This window comes from Pangasianodon hypophthalmus, chromosome 19 (genome assembly GCF_027358585.1).
Source record: "Pangasianodon hypophthalmus isolate fPanHyp1 chromosome 19, fPanHyp1.pri, whole genome shotgun sequence".
NCBI classification, from domain to species: Eukaryota; Metazoa; Chordata; class Actinopteri; order Siluriformes; family Pangasiidae; genus Pangasianodon; species Pangasianodon hypophthalmus.
This window is the reverse complement of record NC_069728.1, coordinates 7,047,233-7,072,932: the sequence shown is the minus strand read 5'-3', so window position 1 is coordinate 7,072,932 and position 25,700 is coordinate 7,047,233. Positions and strand designations below refer to the sequence as shown.

At 40.0% G+C, this 25,700-nt stretch overlaps 2 protein-coding genes across 2 annotated transcripts; one reads left to right on the top strand and one right to left on the bottom strand.

The window, feature by feature from the left end:
• Positions 1-624: 624 nt before the first annotated feature.
• psma8 (proteasome 20S subunit alpha 8) lies at positions 625-8,136 on the top strand. The gene is made up of 7 exons (XM_026944697.3): positions 625-826; positions 3,689-3,815; positions 4,033-4,157; positions 4,569-4,691; positions 6,121-6,240; positions 6,333-6,395; positions 7,554-8,136. The coding sequence occupies exons 1-7, from the start codon at positions 725-727 to the stop codon at positions 7,647-7,649; spliced, it is 756 nt and encodes a 251-aa protein (XP_026800498.1). The 5' UTR covers positions 625-724; the 3' UTR covers positions 7,650-8,136.
• A 1,996-nt stretch (positions 8,137-10,132) lies between these two features.
• taf4b (TAF4B RNA polymerase II, TATA box binding protein (TBP)-associated factor) lies at positions 10,133-24,677 on the bottom strand. Its single transcript, XM_026944412.3, has 15 exons — positions 23,741-24,677; positions 23,505-23,638; positions 22,890-23,216; positions 22,661-22,801; positions 21,354-21,476; positions 21,175-21,264; positions 20,920-21,102; positions 18,632-18,758; positions 17,757-17,862; positions 16,870-17,039; positions 15,458-15,588; positions 13,994-14,119; positions 13,847-13,903; positions 11,290-11,406; positions 10,133-10,553 (listed from the first exon to the last, which is right to left on the bottom strand). The coding sequence occupies exons 1-15, from the start codon at positions 24,354-24,356 to the stop codon at positions 10,419-10,421; spliced, it is 2,583 nt and encodes an 860-aa protein (XP_026800213.3). The 5' UTR covers positions 24,357-24,677; the 3' UTR covers positions 10,133-10,418.
• Between the last annotated feature and the right edge of the window lie 1,023 nt (positions 24,678-25,700).

Sequence of the window (25,700 nt, the reverse complement as noted above, 5' to 3'; positions counted from 1 at the left end):
GATGGGCTTTATGGAGACCCTTGTTGATCTTCTGCAGTCTGGTGATCATACACTACAATGCAGCTCCAGTGTTTGTATTGTTCTGCTGGTCTCGTCAGGTATGCACAGTATATTCACAGTTATATTTACAGTTTTTTATGGTTTTAGTTTTACCGGTTGCTTTGCACAGTGTGAATGGTTGTTTCATTTTTATCCTTCATACAGGGATCAGATTAATAAAAAAAAATTTGAGCCTTTGAGCTTCTTCGCAAGAGTTTACTTGAATTATTCAGGGGCTACTTTAGGGGCTGTGACACACACACACACAAATCAATAACATGGAAGAATGCTCTTCTTCAGTAGCCTTTTACAGGACCACACAGTAGCATATCAAAAATACAACACGGTATAGTCACAGAATCCCAGAATGAAAAGTGTGCACTGCAACCACACCTAATGAACATAAAACCAGTGAGAATGAATACAGTTCTACTTCACTTCATGTAAAATTATGCACTTTACAGGAACAGATTGCTTTTGACACAATGTGGCTAAACCCAGAAGTCGCCTCAACTAAGATGGCGGCGCTGTAGACGCGTCAATACACGAACTCCCAGAATGCAATGCTTTAGCCCTGCCGCGCATGCGAAGTGTGATTCTTGGATTCCAAAACGCTTGTTGTGGAAGTTGGTGTATGCTGTTTAGTATTGAAGCTTATATCCGTTTCTGATTTAGTTTACAGAAAATGGCAGCTAGATATGATCGAGCTATAACTGTTTTCTCTCCTGACGGTCATCTTTTTCAAGTGGAATATGCTCAAGAAGCGGTGAAGAAAGGCTCCACGGCTGTAAGTGTGTGAGCGCGAGCTGTGTTTAGCAGAAACGGCTGACCTCGTTAGCTGAGATGTCTGAGATAGCTGAGATATCCTGAACATAACCGCAGTTTTTCTGGGTATATAGAAGTACTTCTGTTGCAGCGCTGTTTAATAAATATAGAGGTGGTAAAATGTTCATTGTAATGATAATGAGAGTGATAATGAGTAGTTAGCGACAGAGCTAACTTGGCTAACTTTAGCGCCATTGAATGAGCAGTCGGCTAATCGTGACTTGCATGTTCTCGCGTCTAGACTCCCAGGCCAAAGCCTACAGAGTGAGCAGATTATTCTGTTTATAGACTTTATAACAGATAATCTAATTACACAAACATGTGTACAGTGTAATAGTATCTCAAGATTCCGAAGTTGTTAATATTAATAGTGTATTTATTGCTATAAGACAATGCACAGAGCTTTGTGTGATATACACAGCGCCTGTAGGGGGCGACATTGCATTATATCCATCCATCCATTTTCTGCACCTAGTATCCTGCACAGGAGCCTATCCCAGGGCACAAGGCAGGGGACACCCTGGATGGGGTGCCAGTCCATCGCAGGACACAAACACACACACACACTCTCACACTCACTACGGACAGTTTGGGAATGCCAGTCAGCCTACGATGCATGTTTCTGGACTGGTGGAGGAAACCGGAGTACCCAGAGGAAACCCTCGAAGCACAGGGAGAGCAAACTCCACACACACAGAGCAGAGGCAGGATTCGAACCCCCAGCCCCAGCAGTGCTAACCACTAAGCCACCATGCAGCGTGCCCACTGCATCTAAATTTCAATTTATAACCTGAAACTGAAATTGTAATCATGTACTGATTCTTTTACCACAGCGCTGCTGAATGCTCAGATGCTGTTGATTCATTTTCTATAACAGCAGCTCTGGCACTTGTTCCAGCCGCAAGGTTTATATTAATGCGCTTGCTCTTATATGTTATTGTTTCTATAGTAACTCATTCACACGGTCTTGTATGGCAGATGCTCCACATGAGCGGATTCTAAGGAGACGTTTGTTTAGTATTGTGTGGAAGGAGTCTCCAGTGTCAGTGCTTTGTAACAGATGAAAACGTAAGACACAGGAGAGTCTTCAGAACAGAGGGCTTAGTGGTTTCTCGCTAACATTTTGAGCTGCAGTTGTCCGTACAACATTAAACGTAACTATAAATGGATAAAAAGTACAACGTGGTGTTCTTAAAGTAGTAAAAAAATCTAGCTTTGACAAATGGTTGGCTGTAGTAGAAGAGGAATAAAACACGTCATACTTTTTTCTTTTTTAATCAACTTCTCACCACCTTATCATCAATTATTTTGCTAAAACACACATCCTGTTGTGTTTTATCCCTTACTTTTACACTTGGTGGATATGTTATCAAGTACACAGTCCCTACCGCATAAGTGCACTTTACACAGGTGTGCAATTGTATACCTGTGAAGTCAAATAAATATGCATTATCTATTCTGTTTACACCAGTAACCTAGGTTCTGAACGTAGAATAGGACGATCTTAGGAGAGAGAAGAACTTACCGCACTGTTATTAAGATCTATTTTGCTGATTAAAGCTTTTTTAATGTATATTAGGGGTTGCATAGACTAGTCGATTAGAGTAAAGCACTCAGTAGTCGAGCAGTGACGGTAAAGAAATGCAGGTGGAAAAAAGCAGTGTAAATGTAACACTTCAGGTGAGATGAAGCTCGTCAGCTGCACGTTACATAAGACTACACCTTTGAATTTTTTTTCTTTTGTCATAATGAAACACGATTCACTTTGATACTTTGTACTGCACTAATCAGTTTTTATTTTAACAGACAGCTAGTCCACTACTCGTATGAGTTACTGGTCAACAAGTAAAAATAGGAGTGATATTAGTGCTAATATGTCTGTTTTGCAAATATATGGCCAAAAGTATCTAGACACCTGACCACCATATCCATATGTGTTCCTTCCTTAAACCGTTGCCCCAAATTTGGAAGAACACAGTTGTATAGGATGTGTATGGTGTATCGTTTTCCTTCACTGGAACTAAGAGGCCCAAACCTGATCCAGCATGACAATGCCCCTGTGCACAAAGCAAGCTCCATGAAGACACGTTGTGTGCTAAGGTTGTGGAGTGGAAGAACTCGAGTGTCCTGCACAGAGCCCTGACCTCAACCCCACTGAACACCTTTGGGATGAACTGGAACACTGACTGAACCCCAGACCTCCTCACCAACATCAGTGCTTGATCTCATTAATGCTCTTGTAGCTGAATGGGCACAAATCCCCACAGCCACGCTCCAAAATCTAGTGGGAAGCCTTCCCAGAAGAGTGGAGCTTATTATAACAGCAGAAGGGTATTAAATCTGGAATGGGATGTTCAGCAAGCACATACGGGAGTCATCATCAGGTGTCCACTTCCTTTTGGCCATGTAGTGTACATAACAGTAAGAAAGAGATTTAAGAACTCACATGAGTTTGTAAGCTAAGAATATACATATCTTTAGTCTCTCGTGTCTTCGCCCACCATCAACGTTTCTTTATTCTTCATATTTGTAGTCTTCAACACTGGGGGATACAATTCGGGATTTGGAGTTAATCACTGAATCACACTAAAGGCCAACAGCTCACACGTTTCTGAATCGTTTTAGTGGCAGGTCTGACTTGCAGCAGATATAGGTGTTGATTTTAACCAGAGTTTCAGCACCGTGAGATGCGAGCGCATGCATGCTGTACAGTGGCGCATACAAAACACGGGCGCTCCCGCTACTGTAGTCTGTTTCTATATTATTTTTTGCTCAAACGTGCAGTTTGTCCTGAAGATTTCCTTTATTTTGTTTCCTCATACAGGTTGGAATCCGGGGTAAAGACATTGTTGTTCTGGGTGTAGAAAAAAAGTCTGTAGCCAAGCTGCAGGAGGAGAGAACGGTTAGGAAGATCTGTGCCCTCGATGAGCATGTGTGTATGGCCTTTGCAGGTAAGCTTACTTTTTTTCCCAGCACTGTGTTTGAATGTGCCAGTGTGTGTGTAATCCAATCTCATGTCTGTTGTAGGTTATATGATTACATAATATATTGCTATTATTACTTTGGTCTAAAAAAGCTGAACATTCTCTTTTTTCAACAACATGAAGTTGAGCTTGAAGGGGTATGTAATATCTGAAAACCAGACGTGCATGGTTTGTTCTTGTACAGGTCTCACGGCTGATGCAAGGATCGTCATTAACAGAGCAAGAGTGGAGTGCCAGAGTCACAGACTTACAGTAGAGGACCCTGTTACTGTAGAATACATCACGCGTTACATTGCTACGCTTAAACAGGTACCGGTTCTTGGATACTGAACTAACTAACAAATCTAATATGAGGGCATTAGATGTACCACAGCAGGGCAAAGAGTGCCATTTAATAAATGATATAGAGAAGTTAAAACTGAGTTTTCTGGACAAGCAACACGTAAACACACCAGTATATGTGCTCTCGCTCTGCCTCATTTTGCACACATGTACTATTGTCTGCGTACTGTGTCAAATATCTTTATGAATGTAATCAAATGTTAATTAGGTATAAAATTAATGTGAATTTTGTTCTGCCATCAGTCGAGTAAAGTCATATTCATATAGCTTAAAACATATAGCTTAATGGTTGTTTTTATGACAAAATCCAAACTGTTTCCACATAGAGCTTTTCATTTGACTGTGGCATATTAATGCAGTCTCTTTATTTTTCACTAGCGTTACACCCAGAGCAATGGACGGCGGCCATTTGGCATTTCAGCTCTAATTGTGGGTTTTGACTATGACGGGACTCCACGTCTGTATCAGACAGACCCTTCAGGAACGTACCATGCATGGAAGGTAAGAGAGTCAGACTGCCGTCAGAGTCACCACGTACGGTGTGTTTCATTGTGCTGTTTATGAGGGTGAGTCAAATGATGAAAATAGGTGTCGCACCACATAGTGTATCATTTTTCTACATAATCGTCAGTTGCTTCAGTGCAAATGTAGCGCTTAACAAATGTTAGGATTCCTCTAGAAAAAAAAAATCGATTCAATTGTAATTTATGTCTCGGTCTTAAGGTTTTCATTTCACTCGCCTTCGTAGATATAACCTTTTAATTGAAACAAATTTATTCTAAGAAAATAAATCGTCATCACAAATATTTTAAACAGAAGTACATACCACAATTATTGGCGCCCCTAGGAAATGTATGAACAGAAATGGAACTGAAACACGTTCCTATTTCTATTTTAGTTTTTATATTACACCAGAATGTTTAGGAACTCTTAAGCGGTCATCCTGGGTGTCCTGTTTTACTGGGGTATATATATATACTGTGTGTATTCTCTTCCCCATGTTGATGAATGCCATATATTCATATATATATATATATATATATATATATATATATATATATATATATATATATATATATGGCATTCATCAACATGGGGAAGAGAATACACACAGACAAAAGTGTGCTGACCTTCATCAGGCAATGGCAATCACTATTTACAAAACAAAACAAAACAAAAAACTTACACACTTGTAAGCTCATGTCTATGCTTAAAACAAACCAGTGCTGTAATAAAACTTCCTGAAAGAGGATACAGATGCATTTTGCTCACACACATCATGAGGAAGCTTAGTTAGAGGTCCAGAGTTTGTGGTTGGAGCTCAGTTAGATGCCACCTCTATGTCAACAAACTATTAGGATAGTGTGTCCTGTCTTGCATCTAACCACAAATGTTAGCACCTAGATTTCTGTACTAGCTAATGTAAAGAACTTCTGCAGTCAGATGAGACAAAATTAATTCAATTCAATTCAGTTTTATTTGTATGGCACTTTTAACAGTGGACATTGTCACAAAGCAGCTTTACAGAAATAAATACATTCAAATTAAATTAAATCAGAATAAATTGGAAATGTGTGAACTTAGCCCTAATGAGCAAGCCAGAGGTGACAGTGCAGGGAAAAACTCCCTGAGATGATATGAGGAAGAAACCTTGAGAGGAACCAGACTCAAAAGGGAACCCATCCTTGTCTGAGTGCTAACGGATAGTGCAGTTATAAATAAATCAGAACAAAGACAAAGATAAATGCAGTGGTTTCTTCAGCTGTGATTTTAACTGCACCTGAAAAATGTCATTCTAGTAGAGAGGGCCCAATTCAGATCTCATTCAGGTCTTCCACAATGCATGAGCCAGCCATGCTACCAATAACACATGGCTGGCTCAGGTGTTTGATTGTGGTTTTATCAATCGTTTCTTTCATTATGTTCCTAGGCAAATGCGATTGGACGCAGTGCCAAAACTGTGCGGGAGTTTCTCGAGAAGAACTACACGGACGAAGCCATCGCTAGCGACAATGACGCTATCAAACTGGCTATTAAAGCCTTACTGGAGGTAATAAACAGAATAAACACATGCACTTTTTTCCCCCAGACATTATCAAATTTGTTCATTGTGTTTATTGCCATTTGAATAATGTTACTCAGGTTGTCCAGTCTGGTGGAAAGAATATTGAGCTGGCAGTGATCAGGAGAAATCAGCCTCTCAAGGTAATATACTTTTGATTTTTTTGTATCTGATGGTGATGGTTGTTTGCACTGCATATTTAAATGCTTTTACAGGCTATTAAACATGGCTTTCATCACTTGTTGTTTAAATTTATGCATGTTCAGATTTACATTTAACTGATTTGGCAAAAGGTATATGGAAGCTATTATAGTCCTAATAAATGTATGTTCATGTAAACAACTAAAATGTGGATGTTGGTCACAACTAATCTGTTCTAATCTGGAAGCAAGCAATTTTGTTAAATTGAATGCTAATCTAAGCCTCCACTTTTTAATACTAGCAAGATTTTAGATTAAATAGTAGTTTTATCTTTCTTAATTTCTTTAGGTATATCTCTTTCTTTATGAATCTCTCTGTGTTAAAATCGTTGCAACCCAAATTTGGCCCTGAATGCTTTAAGATTTTCACTGTGGTTAATTTTCTTTATTATTTATGGGTGGACACCTCAGTAGCCCAGACACTGGGGATGAGCAGGTTTCACCCCACAGTTAAACACAGACTCAGATTTCATTTACATGTGATATGAGGACAGCACGTTTCATAGCTGAAACATTGGCACACTTTTATATTGAGAAGAAAAACAAAGCTTTTATTTGCCTACAGTACAGTGAAACACTTTTTTTTCCCGCATATCCCAGGAAGTTGGGGTCATAGCACAGGGTCAGCCATGATACGGCGCCCCTGGAGCAGAGGGGCTCAATAGTGACCGCTTGGCGGCGCTGGGGCTTGAATAATAATCTCATATTCATTCGTTTCATTTATTAATGCGCTTAGCACGCTATACATTATTACATGATGTTAGCTACCACTTTTTAGCCTTGTTAGTGTTTTCAGGCAAGCAAAGCATGGAACTGGGCAGCACAATGGAGCTTTGCACTGCTTCAGCAAACACATGTCTGAGATATAGCTGTAGCAGCAGGGTTTGAAACATCTTTGTTAGTGCATTCCCTCCACACCTCTTTATGTAAAAACATCACTAAGGAACATGCCTGTAAACTGCCTATGAAGCAGACAGATTTTTCTTCCAAGTAAGCATTCCTGGGTAGTTGGTAGTTGTTGCAGAGTTGTTGCTTGGCAGCTTATTCACTTTTACTTTTTGTATTCTTAGTGAACATTATTCTGCTCTCCATATTCAACAGATCCTAGAGTCCAAAGAGATCGAGACACTGGTTGCTGAAATTGAGAAGGAGAAAGAGGAGGAAGCTGAGAAGAAGAAGCAGAAGAAGTCTTCATAGGTCATAGACACACTAAAGCTAACTTCAATACGCCGTTATTATTGTTATTTTTTTCTTGTTTATATTGACACAAGCACTTGGTCCACAGTTTGCCTGACCCTGGCCTCATTTCTCATCCACTGTTGGTTACATGCACCATCGCTATTTCTCAAAACCTCACTGGGAGTATCAATAATAAATCCCCCTTCATTACAGCACTGTTGTTTGACATTCCTTTTTTAAAATGTCTTTAAAGAGAGGCTTCTTGTATAGATGAAACATGTTTCAGATTTGAAGCTACACCTTAATTGGATATAATTTTCGTACCTAAATTTGCCTTCCATATACAGTGACGGCTGTTTATAAAAAGCATTTGCCTGTTATTTCATTTCTGTTAACTGCCAGTTAGATGCTGTGCTGTGCAGTTGGCTCCATATTACAGTCGAGGGTTTTGTAAGGATGTGCTCAAACTAACTCACCCAAATAAAGTATTGTGGTTTGTATTCTCTGACTGGATCAGTGGATTATTTGAATTGTATTCATCATATCATGTAAAAGCATGACACCACATGCACTGCTTGTCTTGCTTGTTACAGGAACATGTGTAGCAGATAATGTTAAAAGTTGCTGTCTTAGTATTCATGAACAAAGACATTAATATTAATAGGAGAGAAACTGCCTTTGTCATCCCACATTTAATGTCTCATGAGTGGGCTGGAAACCTAGAGCATTCTCTTTCCTCTTGCTTTTGATCTTGCATAGGGATCCGAGACACAGACGACAAAGAACTCTCAAGCTGGTCTGAAGATATAATCAATAATTAAATAAGTTAAAAGTGCCAATCCCAAACAATTTTTACACCATCTAAAAATTTGCTGGGTGTTTACACAGTAGGCAGGATGAAATACTCAAGAGTGCTGCAAGGAAAAGAACTTGTTCTGATGATAATTTCAAATATCAAAATAGCAAAAAACATTTGGAGAGCGAGTAGAGAATCAGGTTAAGCTGGTGATTTTCTGAAAAGAATTACAATGATGTGCTGCATGTTTACTTATTTATGTGAAGATGAAAGTTAATTTCTGGATGCTGGTTAAGGTTGCTGTTTCTTTTTTTTTTTTTTTTTCCCCTCAACCGCTCGTCATTCTCAGTAGTTTTATATGTAATCCCGTGGGAGGTGGTTGCTATTTTTTTTTTGTCACAGTGGAAGTTGAAAAGTTCAACTGTTCAGAAAGCACAGCGTGAGCAATTGCTCTTTTCACCTCCCGCTCAGCACCTCAATCAGGTCATATCAGCACAAAAAAAAAAAAAATGCTCCAGCATTTTCTGTATAAGAATGAGTGCAAGAAGTCCTGAATGGATGCTGAAGCTGATGGACAATTTTCTCTCTGTTTTCTTTCATACAAGTTGTGGGCCTACAGCTCTGATATTGGCACAGCCTCTTTCAGCATTTCATATTTAGCAAAAAGATCATATTAGGAGTTGTTACAGTGGCCTTTCAAGCAATAGCCCGTGGAAAAAAAAAAAAATGATGACATGCATTGAATACAGCCTGTACGATGAAGACATCCAGCATGGAGGCTGAGTAATTAAAACGAGTGGTCATTAGTGGTTGGGGATGTGTTTGTGTGAAGTGTGTGTGGGTTACTGTAGGGCATGGGCTCAGCTGTGTGTGAATGCATTTGTACATCTCACTGAGATACCCACCCTGTAGAGGGGCTGGAAGTGCTCCAGGCATACTGTACATAGCTCCCAGTGTGACAGTTCTGCTTATTAAGAGCTAATAGAATAACCAGACTCCTGGGTCTCAGGAAAGCTTGAAGCTCCTGCAGCCAAGGTCAGACAAGGTGCTTCTATCAAGCTGCTTTACTGTCCTTGTAATAATATAAGCTTGTTTCTTTTCCATTATTCTATTTATATCTGAGTTTTAATACTAGGTTGTACTATCCTGCTGTAGTCTACATGAGTTCCTGGTCTTATCCTCAGTATCATAGAGGAATTTGAATGGAATTGTGAATGAAATCATGAACAAAAAACTAACATTGAATAATGTTCACTAAGTTTTAGACAATGATGTTTAGCTGCACGATTTGAGGTGTTTTCCGCCAATGATACCGGCCTGGTTGCTCTTCTCTTGGCCCTATGGCTATGTGTAGTTCCTGCTGGTTAGCTGTAGGCCCTGAAATGACATCCCCATCTGATTGGTTGTCCCTAACCCCTGAGGCTGTATCATACCCTGATTGGTCAGTCCCTTTGCCTGCAGCAGTGCCCTACTCTGACTGGTTGATCCCAGCTCCTGAGGCAGTATCCTGTTCTGCACAGGCTTGTTGCTGTAGGATGTCCCTCGAGCTTGTTCCAAAACTCTATCTCCAACTAATCCTACATTTACTAAATTGCATTATAGTAAAATTAAAATAACATTAGTACAGTTGTATAAGCAGGAAGCTACAATATTATTTTGGGAATCTAATGAAGTTGTTTTTTAGAAAATAGGAAAAAAAAAACATTTTCCTCCAACAAGGCCAATCCCGGCCATCATTCTCAAAACAGACACAATATAAGTGCAATGCTGAAGTGTTTTAATAATAGCAGAGTCAAATGCCAAAATATTTCAATCAATATTTGCACAGATCAAAATAAAGAGTTTGAAATTTTAACAACTAACACTAATATGATCTAGATAGAAAGAAAAATTTTCATCCAGAAATGATATGGTCCTTAATGTAAGATGTAATAATTAGTCCTCTATATAAGACATGTAAACGGCGATTTTAGAACTAAACTGAAGGACTTCTACCGTAGGAAAGCATCGTAGAGTGTAAGGGAGTGTCTAAGTGCACGGTCCTGTTCCATGCAGAAGATCAGATCTCTGAAAGTCACACGTGTCGGAACCCTTTGAGCAGTTCTCTGTGCACGTAAACCCAGAACCTGAGAGGAAACGGAGAAGGTGAACTTCCTGCTGGACTTCAGACTCAACCAAAGAAATGCATATTTTACTACAATTATAATCTTTTCCAAAAAAGGGCTCATCATGACTTGTCAAAGAGCAGACCAAAGATTAATTTAACACTGCTTGAATGATTCACTAATAACCACACATTTTAATAATATGAAGTGTGTTGGTTACTGCAGTACATGTGCATGAAAGGAGGTATAGCATCCTTTGCCTTTTTTCTCTCACAAATTTCTTCTCATTTACGTTCACTCAGTACATCAGATTCTCCTATACCATGCTAATAGCTCTTAAAGAGATGCATATTCCATGACAATACATAAAAACATAAAAAAAAACTGCCCAGATAGAGAAGATTTGAGGCTATTTGGTTGTCATAAGCACTATCTGCAATGCAAAAAACACACTTCCCTTTATCATACCTATCTGCCTAATTGGATCTTTGTGGATTTTACCTTGTAATAGAAAGACACTCTAAACCCCCATGAAACATAACACAGAGAAACACAGACCAAATGAAAATGAATATCAGCGTGACTGCAGGCCAGCACATGTGTGTGGTTGCACAAGAGTGTTTACAAGACTGCAAATCCTTCCCTCAGCAAAAACACATACAAGTGTTGAAAGATACAAAAACAACAAACCTGGTTATCACTTCCACAGTAACATTCTCTCAAACACACACAGAGGTGCTTGTGTAGAGGTCAATACCTGGTTAGTCCCAGAGCCAGAAGCCTCCAGAGGTTTCCTCTTACGAGGCCCGAGAGCTGCAAGTGCTGCCAGGTTAGCATCTCTGTGCTCCATCTGAGCTAGCTCCAGCTGCTGCATCTGAGCAAGAGACGTGAACTTGTTATAATAAAGGCCATGTGTTTTCCTCCCAACTCTCGTCTTGTCTCATTTACTGTATGATTACATATTTGGCCAATGCTCTACACCAAAGGAACCTACAACTGAGTCAGGATACATTTAAGCAGTTAGGGTCTTGCTTAATGACCCAGCTCAATGGTGCTTGGATTTGAACTCACAGCCTTCTGATCAGTTAGACCAAAATCCTAACCACTGAGTCATGAGTGCACATACAGGTCAACCTCTGACCTATCCATAAAACCGAAGTGTAATCTGTTCTTTCTGTACTTCAGTCTCATCACATTGCATTGTCTAGTGCTACAATAATCGACAGGGGGAGATATGTGATGAATTTACTGGTTGCACAATTGCAGTATTTGTCCATATAGTACACAATAATAGAAGGGATTTATTTATAATCGCACTATCCTTTGCACCCAGATGAGGATGGGCTCCATTTGAGCCTGATTCCTCTCAAGGTTTCTTCCTCATATTGTCTCGGGGAGTTTTTCCTTGCCACCGTCGCCTCTGGCTTGCTCAGTAGGGATAAATTCGCATATTTACAATATATTTTTTGTGAATCCATTTATTTCTGTAAAGCTGCATTGTGACAATGTCCATTGTTAAAAGCGCTATACAAAAAAAACTGAATTGAATTGAATATGTCAGTATATGTCCAAATGTTTGTGGACACCTGACCATCACACCCATGTGTGGTCCTCCAAACTGTTGCCACAAAGATGGAAACACACAATTGTCTAGAATGTCTTTGTATGCCGTAGGATTAAGATTTCCCTTTACTGGAACTACGTGGTCTAATTCAAACATGTTCCAGCAAGACAATGCCCATATGCACAGAGCAATGTCCATGAAGACATGGTTTACCAAGGTTTTTGTGGAAGAACTCAAGTGTCCTGCACAGAGCCCTGACCTCAGCCCTACTGAACTGATCAGTGGGATGAACTGGAACACAAACTATGCACTGGGTCGTCTTCCCAGACATCAGTGCTCAACCTCTTGGGCAAATCCCCACAGCCACACTCCAAAATCTAGTGGAAAGAAGTTTCTTAGAAGAGTGGAGGCTGTTATAACATCAAACGGGGAACAACTTGATATTAATTCCCATGGTTTTGGCATGGGATGTTCAGTGGTCAGGTGTCCACATACTTTTGGCCATATAGTGTATAAATAATGCCAACCTTCCCACTCAGAGAGCAGGGCCAATTATAGCCTTAGCAAAATATCCATAATCCTACTTTACGTATGTACTCATGCTGAATTTGATTACCTTTCTTATCCAAGTGCAAGGACATATGAGTGGAGCTAAAAATAGTCACACAGACGTCCTGAATCTGATTAATGTCTCTGGCTGGAATCACTTCTCTACTGGCACTTAACTCTTCAGCAGGTTAGTGTACTGTCTGCCAAAGTTTCTCACTTTTTTCCAGAAGTCTTTTTCTAGCAGATTTAAGAGGCCAGCAATTTAATCATTAACTTAATTTTAAACAGCACTTTAAATTAGGTTATGGTTATATAGGTTTGCTAAGTGAGTGCTATAATTAAAAAATTGCAAAAATTACAAAGCCATCGTGTCAATGTTTTTCACTAGGTTTTTTTTTTGTTTACAAAAATGTATTATTTAACATTTATTTCAGAAAGAAGGAAAATATATATTTTATTGTCCAATCATCTGCTTGTTACTATGAGTAACACTGGCATCAGTCAGTTTTATAAAAGCAGACAGTACACACTGACAATGTCACTGCATTTTTGTGAAAGATTACAGAAAATAAAATATTTTTAAAAGGATTAATATGGACACATTTGTATACACAATATTAGAGGGAACATAAACTAGAAAGGTAAAAAAAACACAAAAAACCCTTTAGTTTTATTTCAGGTTGTCTAACAACTTCTTAATCCACATCCACATCCACATCCACATCCCCACACACACACACACACACACACACACACACACACACACACACACACACACACACACACACACGTTTGTCTTACTCTTCTTGTGAGGATGAACCAAAAGGAAACTTTTTTTTTTTAGCTCTTTTAGTTTATTTTAATAAAAGCTGCAGTTTTTGTATTAAAAAAAATTGTTGTTTCCTGATGGGGACCAGACAAATGTTCCCATAAGGTCAAAACTGTCAGATATTCCTTGTGGACATACGCGCACACACACATACACACAGGTCTAAGGAGACTTCATTTTGCTCCATGTATAGCCTCAGGCTTCCGTTTCTGCTCCAATTAAACTCAAATTAAAATTAGCTTCTAATCAGAAAAAACACTAGTCTAGTCTAGACTAGTGTTTCTGGGGTATATGTCCTAGGGAACTCTGACAGCTCTACCACAACATAAGTGGAACATGTGCTCTCACACACACACACACAAACTAACCAACCTCTTTCGCTCTCTGTTTGAGCCTAAGTTGCTCGGGGTCCTCACTGCTCGAGCGACTCTGAAGGGAAAATAAAACAAGACACACAAAATGGCTGGCCTGCTCACTTTCAGTGACTCTCCGTGTATATATACACCCGCACACATTCACCTTAGCGATGCGCAGCAGGGTTTCTCTCTCCTCCTCTTCTCTCTTTTGTTTCTCCACTTTCTCCAGCTGCTCCAGGAACTTTAGCTGGGAGCGTGTGTCACTGGTCTGAATGTTCCGCCAGTCATCCTAACTCCAGAAACGTGCATTTAAGCTTTAACAGCATTCAGTACCTATTAATTCAATTTTCAACTCAAACCAACTGAGACTCTTCATATCTTTGTTTTGCATTACTTCTGCGGTGCCTTGCATAAGTATTCACCCCCTTGAACTTTTCTACATTTTGTAACATTACAAACTAGAACTGAAATGTACTTGGGGATGTATTGGGATTTTATGTCATAAATCTGCTCAAAATAGCCCTTATAATTGAAAAAAAAAATTTTAAAAGTTGTGATTGCATAGGCACTCACCCCCAATGTTGTGAAACCCAAAAATTAGTTCTGGTGCAAACAGTTGCCATCAGAAGTCATACTGAACGGAGATGAATGGAGTCTACCTGTGTGCAATTAAAGTGTCATGTGATCTCAATACAAATACACACCTTCCAGGAAGCCCCCAGAGTTTGTTAGTGAATATACCTAAGCAAACAGCATCATGAAGACCAAGGAGCTATCAAAACAACTCCCAACAACAAGGTTCTGGAAAAGTTTAATTCGGGATTTGGGATATTTTTGTAAACAAACATCTGGCAGAGCACCACTAAATCCATCACTAAAATATGGAAAGAACATAGCACAACTGTGACTCTGCTTAGAGGAGTAAGGAGGACAACAGTCAGAGAACAATCATGAGGGCAAGAGAAACTCTGACGCAGTTATAGAGATCCACAGCTCAGATGGGAAAAGCCCAGACACTCCATAAAGTGAAAAGAAATACATTATTTAAAACAAACATAGGAAATCTCATATGGAGTTTGCCAAAAGGCATGCTGGAGATTCAGCAAACACGGAAAAAGTTCTCTGGTCTGATTTTTTTTGGCACAAAGCACTACAGTTGGTAGAAACCCATCACTGCTGAGAACGCCATCCCCACAGTGATGCATGGTGGTGGTAGCATCACAGTCTGGGGATGCTTTTTATCAGCAGGGACTGGGAAACTAGTCAGGGTTGAGAGCAAGATGGGTGGAACCAAATATAGGGCAGTCTTTAAAAAACTATAAGGGTCAGCAAGCAGGGCAATATAAATATTTTGTATACCTTCAATTGTTAAACACACTGAGTAAACCAAATTAAGTCCATTTCAATTCCAGGTTGAAACTACAAAACGTGGGAAAGTTAAAAAAGGCACTGTATGTGTATTTAGAGGAGCTGACCAATTTGTGTAACAGTGTAGTTCTGATGTCATTTAGCACAAATTCATCAAGGCTTTATGGAGATGTATTAATTACTAATGAATGTATTCAGGTTGCCAGGATGATCCATGTGAGGTGTTTTGGTTCATCTGTGCGTGTGTGATTGCACATACCCTGTAAGAGATACTGTGATGTTGTGCTATAACAGTGAGTTTTTCCAGCAGAACTCGAAGTCTTTCCTGTGTGGCATGAGAAAGCAACCCAAGCACATCTGGATTCACCTCTGCGACACCCAGAGAACCACCTATGTGCAGACACACGCACAGACATACACACGGACACAGCTAGCACTAGGTGTTGTCCCTTTTGACTTGGACTAGAATTTATTTATTTTAATCACTGCCAAGCGCTGTGCTCACAGAAGTAAGAACAACGACCTCAAACAATGCCAGAGAATACTTTGCACATTTTATTTATCCAAATACACAATTAGGCTAGGTTTAGCTGTATTGTAATACATGTCTAAATGTCTAATTACTCGACCTAAAAATATCTGGTCAAAAAAGTCTCTACTTGTCTGTCAATCATCTAGTTTGTTAGTTCAGAAATCTCCTGATTTTGCAGTGTCATTTAAGTGGATTATCCTAGTCTGTGTGTGTGTGTGTGTGTGTGTGTGTGTGTGTGTTTGTGTGTGTTGGGGGTGTTGATTTGGAGGAAAGGCTGAAGGGACTGGTTGTATTTCTTTATTTGTTTGGATTTTAGGTTTTAAAACAACTAGCTTCAGCTAACTTCAAGCAAAAATCGCTGACTGCATGCATGTTGAACAGAATGATGGTATTAAATAATTCCTAGGATAGGAAAAGGATTTTTGCTGGAGCACATATTCATTAAGTGGACACTGTAAAATATCAAACAGACTAAAGGTTTAACCTTTAACTTCATTTCGGCAAGTACAGCCAGGAAATAAGTCAAAATATCTCTAGGGGTCAGGCATTAATTTTTGCTTTTGCTTTTTGTTATGCTTGGTGAACAGACCGACATCTGCAAACGCTCTCATTTTGCCTTTTCTGCTGATGCAGACTGAGTTCCTGCAAGGCCAAGCCTGTCTCTTTTATTTCCAAATTCCCTTGCTCCATCTCCTCCTCCTCCAGGCTAACTCCATCTTCCCCTACCTCCCTTCGTTCTCTCACTTTCTCTCCCTTGTTATTTTGATCAGCACGGTGGAAGGGATTCCTGCCAATCTGGCAATTTTGCACCATTCCACAGTCATTAGCATACTGATTAAGCGGAACAGCCTTGTCAGAGATACTGCTGATCAAAGAGAGAGCCTCTCCGTTCTGTCTCTCACTACCAGGGCTCAACATGTGCCAAAATGTCAGGAGAAAAAAAGCATGAGAGCAAACGACAGAGAGAGAGAGAGAGAGAGAGAGAGAGAGAGAGAGAGAGAGAGGGGGGTGAGAAACAAGGATAACTTATGGATATTAAAGATATAAGGGAAAATATATGTGGTACAACCCTACCCAGGGCATTTTATTCACTACTCCCCACCTACTCACTCACTGAGTAGGTGTGAAGACACCATTACCAATGTGAAGCACTCTCTGCTGCAGTGCTGTGGTCTGCAGGAAGGGCTCGTCCCTGCATGAGCGCACCACCGTGCCCACCAGCTCTGAACTGGACGCCAAAATGCGAGCGTTCTCCTCATTCACATTAACACCCGCCATGGAGGCCACGTCATTTATGTCATCATCATCGCTAAATGAAAAAAGCACATGGACATACGAACAGAATGAGAGATTCACTCAATACGTTTCTGTTCCTTTACTTAATGGTAATTTTATCAGGTATAGGTTTAAAGGTTCATACTGTAAGTATAAAATTACTGACTGTAGCCTGTTAGCCAGCCTGTTAGCCCCCTCTACTCTGTCTGGCAGTGGAAAGGGACCACCACAGGACCATCGCTGACCAGGCGTTATTTGGGCTTTGGATCATTCTTAGCACAGTGGTGACATTGACGGGGCAGAGGCATGACAGAATGTGTGGTGTTGTCACTTTATTAGGGACACCTTCCTTGTTGGTCCATCTTGAAAATAAAACTCATTATTTTATATGCACTATTTGTATCCTCCACCCTTCAGTTTCGGAACACAGTATCACTGCTGGCTGAATTTTTGGTTGAGTGACTGTTCTTAACCCAACAGTGACCTGATACACTTGTACCAGTGATCTGCCACCCAGATATCTGGTCAGTGATGGTACTTTCCACTGTCGATGGTCCCTTTCCACTGTTGAATGGCTAAGAGGCTACTGGAAAAATTATGCACAATACCAGATAGGCTACAGTCAGTAATTGTGTACATGTAAAGTAACAAAGCCTAAGTGCACTGCATTTTTAAACCGCCACAGATAGGTCTCTACTCCTCAAAACCACAACACAAAATCCACTGTGGAGCAGAGAATAGTAGTCATTACCGGAATGAGCCTGAGGTGCTGTCCTTGAAATTGTATGTTTGTGCTGCTTGAGTTGGTCCAGAGGGGGTTTTAGATGCCTGGAGAGAATACTGCTTCCTAAAAGCTCCTTTAAAAAAAACACATCGTACTAGAAAGGTCAAAATAATTAATACAGCACATAGTCATTTCAAAAATTCACAGAACTATGATACTATGATACTGCCATAGTTTTACTACGGTCTCGCAGGGTAACTGTGGTTATACCTGTGACAATGACATTACCATGGATTTACCTGATCTTAGGCTTGCTCAATAAAGAATATCCTGTCTCATTAAATTTTATGTACTAAATTTCATAAAAAGACATAAAAATTTCAAAAACACTCCCTCAGTGTGGCACATTTCAGCAACTCCACTTGCATTCACTCAAAGTTTAATCAGTTCACTAAAGTTTAGTCACAAGAGGGAGGACTTAGTGACTACAGTAATAATAAAACTGAGACATACTTTAACAACCACTCTGTGACCAACGTCCCCTCCTCTTTTTCTGGAAAAACTTTTTTCCCTCTAGTTTTATGTCATTAAATGTGTTTTGAAAAGGAAGAACATGAAGTATGATGTGCTTTAGGGAGGCTGTGTTGGTGCAAAGAATAAGGCAATGCCAATAGACAATGTATTTAGAACAGACAATGCAATTATACTGTCTATATTACTTAGCCAACAAAACATCTACTCTTAATTATTTATTTATTATTTCCAGATCTGGCAATGAGTGTATTTAAATTCCACACTTTTCCAGATTTTGTCCAGTTAATTTTTTTTTTTTTTATAAAGGGATAGAACTGAACACAGCACATTTCTTTGAGGAGAATAAGGAGAAGGAGAACCGTTACCACCTGCTGCCTGTGTGTTGGTCTGAATGACTGGATGCTTGGGCTGTGTGTGGTTCTGCACTGGCAACACAACACGGGGTGAGGAGGTCACACTTTGCTCCACAATCACTCCTTTGGTTTGCTGGATCACCTGGTCAAATCCAAAACTTCAACTCAAATGCAGCATAACTAATACATACAGGCAGAATTAGACAATGTCAAAAGATATCCATATCTCATTGGCAATGCAGGAAACCAAGAAAAGCTATATGTAAATGTCAGCTTTCATACACTCAAAAGGTTTTTTGTGTGTGTATGTGTGTGTGTGTGTGTGTGTGTTTGTGTATCTTTGGTGTAAGAAAAATGAGGGGCAACATTCCTGGAGATATTCTTCAATATAAACAAATGCAATAAACAATAAAATCCCATAAATTAGATTAAAAGATGACAAATGGCATTTGAAAATCACTGCATCAAGCATGAGCTGACGGGATACTGGTGGCTTTAAGTGAATTATACTGAAGTGTGGGTGGCAGGAACTAAACCAAGGAATGAAGATAAATTGGACAAAATGTCATAAAAATGAGTCACAATTCAGCAAAGGGGCTCACTTTCACTATTTCAAACATAACTGGATTAAAAACTTGGACAGAAGAAAAACATACAGTACATAGTTTTCAGTCACATGTTTACAGGAGATTAAACTGAAAATAGTTGGCAACAGTTCATATATTTACTGTCCGAAGAATTATTTGAGCTGGAATACCAGAGTACTTTCATTTAATATAATTTGAAGAGATTTGACTGGCCAATTCAGACTGTGTAATTTGTCCAACATACCACAGGTAGCATATGATTAATGTTATATACAAGGCATAACACTCAAACAGTGTGTAGTGGCAGGGAAAACAAAGTGTGCTTGAAAACCCTCAGCTAGCTACTTAACTACTGTGGACAAACTCTGCTGACAGATTATTTAAATGTTATTGTATTTGACCTTGTTGCCTCTACATCTCATTTAAATAACAACCAGTGAATCATTTATTTACTCAGTTCAGCTGTATCTGCAGCACTTTCACAGGAGACATCATCACAAAGTACCTTTACAGAAATCTCAAAACAGAACCCATCCTCTTCAGAGTGACACCAGATAGTGGGATTATACACTCACTGTGCACTTTATTAGGAACACTATACTAATACTGGGTAGAGCCTCTCTTTGCTCTTAAAACAGTCTCAATTCTTCATGGTATGGATTCCACATGATGTTGGAAACATTCCTTTGAGATTCTGGTCCATGTTGAAATGATTGCATCACACAATTCCCGCAGATTCTTCAGGTGCACTTTCATGCTGTGAATCTCCCGTTCTACCACATCCCAAAGGTGTTCTACTGGATTCAGATCTGGTGACTGGGAAGGCCACTGAAGAACACTGAACTCACTGTCATGTTCATGAAACCAGTTTGAGGCGACTTTTGCTTTGTGACATGGTGCATGATCATGCTGGAAGTAGCCATTAGAAGATGAGTAAATTGTGGTTATGAAGTGATGCACATGGTCAATAACAATACGCAAATAGGCTGTGGCATTCAAGCGATGATTGATTGATATTAACGTGTCCAAAGTGTGCCAAGAAAACATTCCCCACACCATTACACTACCTCCACCAGGCTGGACTGTTGACACAAGGCAGGTTGGTCCATGGATTCATGCTGTTGGTGCCAAATTCTGACCCCACCATCTGTGTGCCTCAGCAGAAATCAAGATTCATCAGACCAGGCTACATTTTTCCAGTCTTCAACTGTCCAGTTTTGGTGAGTCTGTGCCCACTGCAGCCTCAGATTCCTGTTCTTGCCTTAGAAGTGGAACCCGACATGGTCTTCTGCTGTTGTAGCTCATCTGCCTCAAGGTTCGATGTGTTGTGCATTCTGAGATGCTTTTCTGTTCACCACAATTGTACAGAGTGGATATCTGAGTCACTGTAGCCTTTCTGTCAGCTCGAATCAGACTAGCCATTCTTTATTGACCTCCCTCATGTGAACATTACCTGAAGCTGCTGGCCCGTATCTGCATGATTTTATGCACTGCACTGCTGACACACGATTGGCTGATTAGATAATTGCATGAATGAGTAGGTGTACAGGTGTTCCTAATAAAGTGCTCAGTGAGTGTATATCATTAGAGTATGCAGTTGTAGAAGAGTAAAGACAAACAGTATGACCTTAACATGAGGACATTTAAATTAATATGAAGACTTGTGTAGAAAACAGTATTTTATATATCTGAACATTCTGTGCCAAGTGAGCTTACCATTTGAGGGGGTCCGGCTGGTACACTGCCTCGGAGAGGCTGAGAGATAGTGGTGGAGGAAGAATGGCTGAGTTTCTGGGCACTGCTGCTGACTGTGGATGAAGAGGAGGCTTTGGGCTGTTCACACTGCTGGATGAAGAGCTGAGAGTTTGGTGTGAGCTGACGCACAGCAGGAAGGCTCCTCTAAAAAAGACAAGAAACTCTGACTAAATTCTCTATTCTTTTGATATCAAACTCACAAAGATGAGATCTTACTTTAAGAAAGGGCACCAGGTACGGTTGGGGGGATGATTTCAGCTCCATGTAAAGTTTTTCAGTGAACTCCTCAGCTTCCAGTCGTCCATCCTGAGAAGAAAAAACAGAAGACCTTAAACCTGTTGCATGCTAATGTAGAAGGAGTAGGACTACAACAACAAAAGGAAATGATGTCACACCAGCAGGTCTTTGACCAGAGCTCGAACATTCTGTGCCATGTCAGGTGAGCGGGTCCCACTTGATGCCAGCTTCATTAGAGTGATCAGAAAATTTTTACATTTCTTTACATTCTCCAGTGTCTCCTGTCGAGAACACAAACCACATTCATTTCACAAAACAATGAAACATATGAACAAATTAAGATAGATTACAGTAGAACCCCTTTTTTGTTTACCAATTATATGGTCATTAATGCAATAAATCAAGATTACAAATATACACCTACTTGAAAGATCATTATTTTTATTCTAAATTTTTTCAGGGGTCATGCATGAAATTCCTGGATTTTCAAAAACATTTCCAGCACTATTTTTTGTACGCTACATAGGTGCTTTATTCATCACTCACCTTAAAGCAAGTCTTAAAGCAAGTATGACTTATTTTCATCCTTAAGAAGCAGGGTTTTTCCAAACAATTATTATTAACAAAAACAAAATTATTAACCAATTAATAAATTCTGAACCTATTATGTGTTATGTTGCATGTTAAATGTCTTTTTTAATTTGCTTTGTGAGAACCCTGTTTCCTTACAACATACATTTTATTTCTTTTTATTCACATTATAAAGACGTGAATGCTAACATAACATAATAACATAACATAAATGCTCCTCATTTAATGATCATCTGACACTGACTTCAATGTATTACCTATTATCACTGATACTGCTTTTAATAGAATATCTTCTCATATATAATAGTGAAGAATTAAGTATCGTGTTGGAAAAATAATAGTTTCATTATAATGCCTTTTACACTTTCAGAACTAGACAGGTTCTTTCTAGTCAATTAATAAAGGTACAGTAACTAATTTGTGCTGCATTTGATTACTTTTTCTTGCCAGGGTACCAAGAGTACCAAATAGAGACGTATGGGTGGAGCTACTTATAGTGCTGATCAGTGATTGGTCAAATGAATTGACATTCTACCAGACTGTAGCACAGAAATCTTCAGTAATAATGTCTGACAACAGTCTTGTATAATAGAATGGAAAACCTTAATTCCAAGCTCAGCTTATTTAAAAAAACAAACAAACAAACAAACAAACAAAAAAAAAACCCAGAGTAATAGACCCTGACGCACCATCATTATTTTTATAGCCAGGGGACAGATAGTTCTGGGTTAGGAGTAGTAACTGTATGGTGCCATACCACACTGTCTGGTGGAAAAGCAAGTTTAGATTATTGGACTCACTTGAAATATGTGAAGGCAGCATACACACATGCACATACACAAACATGAAGAAGCGTGATGGAGAAATGACTCACGGCTGTGACAGTGACCGGGGTGGAGACTTTGCTGCTGCTGCTGGCTTTGATGGGAATATTCGGGGAGATATTTCGAGGGCCACTGCCAACTGGGCGACTGCTTTGAGTAACTGATGAAGAAAGTGATGCCTTGCCAATAGACTGAATAAAAGAAAACAAAACATTGTTTAGTAGTTAAATACCTGACATATCATAGCCTGCATACTGTGAAATGCAGACTTACACCTACCTTCACTACAGATGTAGAGGGAACACTGGTGCCAGTGATGGTCCTTTGGCTTATGGTCGCTGTTGTGGTGCTTATCGGAGGTTTCTGAGCAGAGGGAGCTTTAATGACGGTGGGCCCTGTGATGGAGCTTGGCTTAAGGCCAGTCCCTAACACTGAGGGGGGTTTAATAATAGTGCTTGCTGTAGTGGTGGGTTTGATTGTGGCAGTGCCCGTGGTGGAGCTGGGCTTCAGAACAGCCTTTGCTGCCGAGGAGCCGGGTTTTACTAAGGTGGCTACCGTTGTAGATGAAGATGGCAGAGAGACTCTGATGATAGATGTGGCTGTTGCCTGAGAATAAGATTATTTTGCTTTATTGTATGACTTAGAATTCATCTATGTAAAAAAAAAAATACATGCTGTTTTGTACATCTCATGCTACTTGTGTTCAGGGCCTCTTTATTGAATTGTATACTGTATAGCAAAAATATCACAATATTTTTGTTCCTTTACATACATGTGTATGGATGAGATGACAGTAAAATTGACTTATTTATTTTAAAAAAGTGCCACTTTATCTATTCTAATTAACTTAAGTAGCCACAGAAAAAAAAAATATATAGAAGATACAAAAGATACCTGGGAGGCTTGTGGTCTTACTGTTGTAGTGACATTGGATGATTTAGGCACTAAGCCCTGGGCCTGTGCTTGAGCCAAAGCTTGCTGGGAAACCAACATCAACTGCCCACTGTCACTGCGAATTAAAACCATACCTAGGCAAAAAAAAAAAAAAAACAATGCCAAGATGAAGCACTTACAAAGGACAAATTAGAGACACCCTTAAGGCAACTCATACCTGAAACCTCAACACAAACCTTGTGGAATCTGGAAGTTGGCAGGTAGCTGGAGAGATGTAGTCTGAGGACTCCGTGGCACTGTTACATTCTGCGGCGTTACATTCGATGCCCTCGGTAAAGCCATGATCGCTGCTCGGAGAGGAGCTTGGGTCACTGCTGGAGGTCTGACCTGGTTAGACATCACAGTGAGTCCTCCAGGATGTGAAGCTGAGGTCTGCCCACTGGCCCCGGCTGCTGAAATAGCTGCCGACACCACTCTCGCCCCCACCACCAGCGGCGTGGCAGATCTGCCAGGCGCACAGCTCACTATGACTTTTGGTGTTGGAGCCATGGAGGCAGATGTTAGAGAGGAGGTCACAGGATTGGGGAGCATGCTCGAGGAAGGAGCTTCAGCTTCAGCAGGATGATTTTTAAGTGCCTCACATGGCTCTGGTGACTGAGTTTTACTTTCTTGTGTAAGTATTGAGTCTTTGGCTGAAGTGTGAGACGCACTGGTGGCATCAGGTGCATTGTGTTTCTCTGATACCTGAGTGCACGGTGCTGCTGGAGTGGCTCCTGTTTCTGGAGCTTCACGCGCTTTTTCTGCCGAATCATCTATCTTTTGAAAGTCGTTTGCACTTTCGCTTTCGGACATGACACAAATTTATAACACAAACAGCGTCGTGCCATGTCAGTAGCACACGCTGGCTCGCTTGGTTGGTTGGGTGGTTAGTTTAACACCTCATTCGTGTCAGTGTGAACCGACTCCCAATATTAGCGTCCTCAGTGCGGAATTTAAACGAACCCGCCTCCTCAGTCAGCTGATCACAGCCTCTTCACCAATCAGCTGATACTTATGCTGCCTTCACGTGCTACCGGAATTCTCCTACTTCCCACTTCTGAAGTGGGAATTACGAGTATATGGGGTCGGAAGGAACATGAAACATGGACGACGCCAGATTCATTCATACATATTTCTTTTTTTCTTTTACTTTTATTTTGACACCATAACACATATTACTCAGCTAGCTTGCTGAAGTTAATGGAATTTTGGTAAAATACAGGCTATTTTCACGGTGTAAAAATGTACAACAGTTTAGGACTCCTCTTCTCTCAGAAACTCAAGTATCAAAATTATCTCTGAGTTTCCCAGTCGTGCAACTTCCTAGTGGGAAACTCGTATTTGCGATAATTCCGATAGCACGTGAAGGCAGCATTAGCGTCAACGCTGGCTATGTTACCACCATAGGCATTGAGAGGGACACGCCCCCTGCACTAATATTATGCTCATATTTTACTATTACTATTATTATTATTCTATACAGTATAATTATATACAATATATGGACAAAAGTATGTGGACACCCATATGTGCTTGTTAAACATCATATGGAGTTGCCCCCCTTTGCTGTTACAATAACCTCCACTCTTCAGGGAAGGCTTTCCACTAGATTTTGGAGCGTGCCTGTGGGGATTTGTGATCATTTAGCCACAAGAGCATAAGAGGTCTGGTATTCCAGTTCATCCCAAAGGTGTTCAGTGGGGTTGAGGTCAGGTCTCTGTGCAGGACACTCAAGTTCTTCCACTCCAACCTTGGCAAACCATGTCTTCCTCTTTATGCATAGAGGCATTTTCACGCAGAAACAGGTTTTGGCCTCTTAGTTCCAGTGAAGGGAAATTGTAATGCTATAGCATACAAATCATTTTAGAAAGTCGTGTGTTTCCAACTTTGTGGCAACTGTTTAGGGAAGACAAATAAGCACATATGGGTGTGAATGTCAGGTGTCCACATACTTGTGGCAATATTGTGTACATCATTGGCTGTTAAACATCATATAAATATTCTTATATATAACAAAAAGTAAATATATACAAGGAGAAATTAATTTAGGCTTCCAATTATCTTTGTTTTCCCACAGTTAATAAAATAAACTAATGTCATTTCTGTTTTAAATATTTTAAATAATTGGGTCTAATTGATCAACATTTGCCTCTGTAG

Excerpts from the sequence above, each read along its gene's own strand:
- psma8 (XM_026944697.3), top strand. The coding sequence starts at position 725 with ATGGCAGCTAGATATGATCGAGCTATAACTGTTTTCTCTCCTGACGGT. Across the intron at positions 3,816-4,032 it reads TGTGTGTATGGCCTTTGCAG|GTCTCACGGCTGATGCAAGG; the intron begins GTAAGCTTACTT and ends GTTCTTGTACAG. Across the intron at positions 4,158-4,568 it reads ACATTGCTACGCTTAAACAG|CGTTACACCCAGAGCAATGG; the intron begins GTACCGGTTCTT and ends ATTTTTCACTAG.
- taf4b (XM_026944412.3), bottom strand. The coding sequence starts at position 24,356 with ATGTCCGAAAGCGAAAGTGCAAACGACTTTCAAAAGATAGATGATTCG. Across the intron at positions 21,265-21,353 it reads CTCTGGTCAAAGACCTGCTG|GATGGACGACTGGAAGCTGA; the intron begins GTGTGACATCAT and ends TTTTCTTCTCAG. Across the intron at positions 14,120-15,457 it reads ATCACAGTATCTCTTACAGG|GATGACTGGCGGAACATTCA; the intron begins GTATGTGCAATC and ends TTCTGGAGTTAG.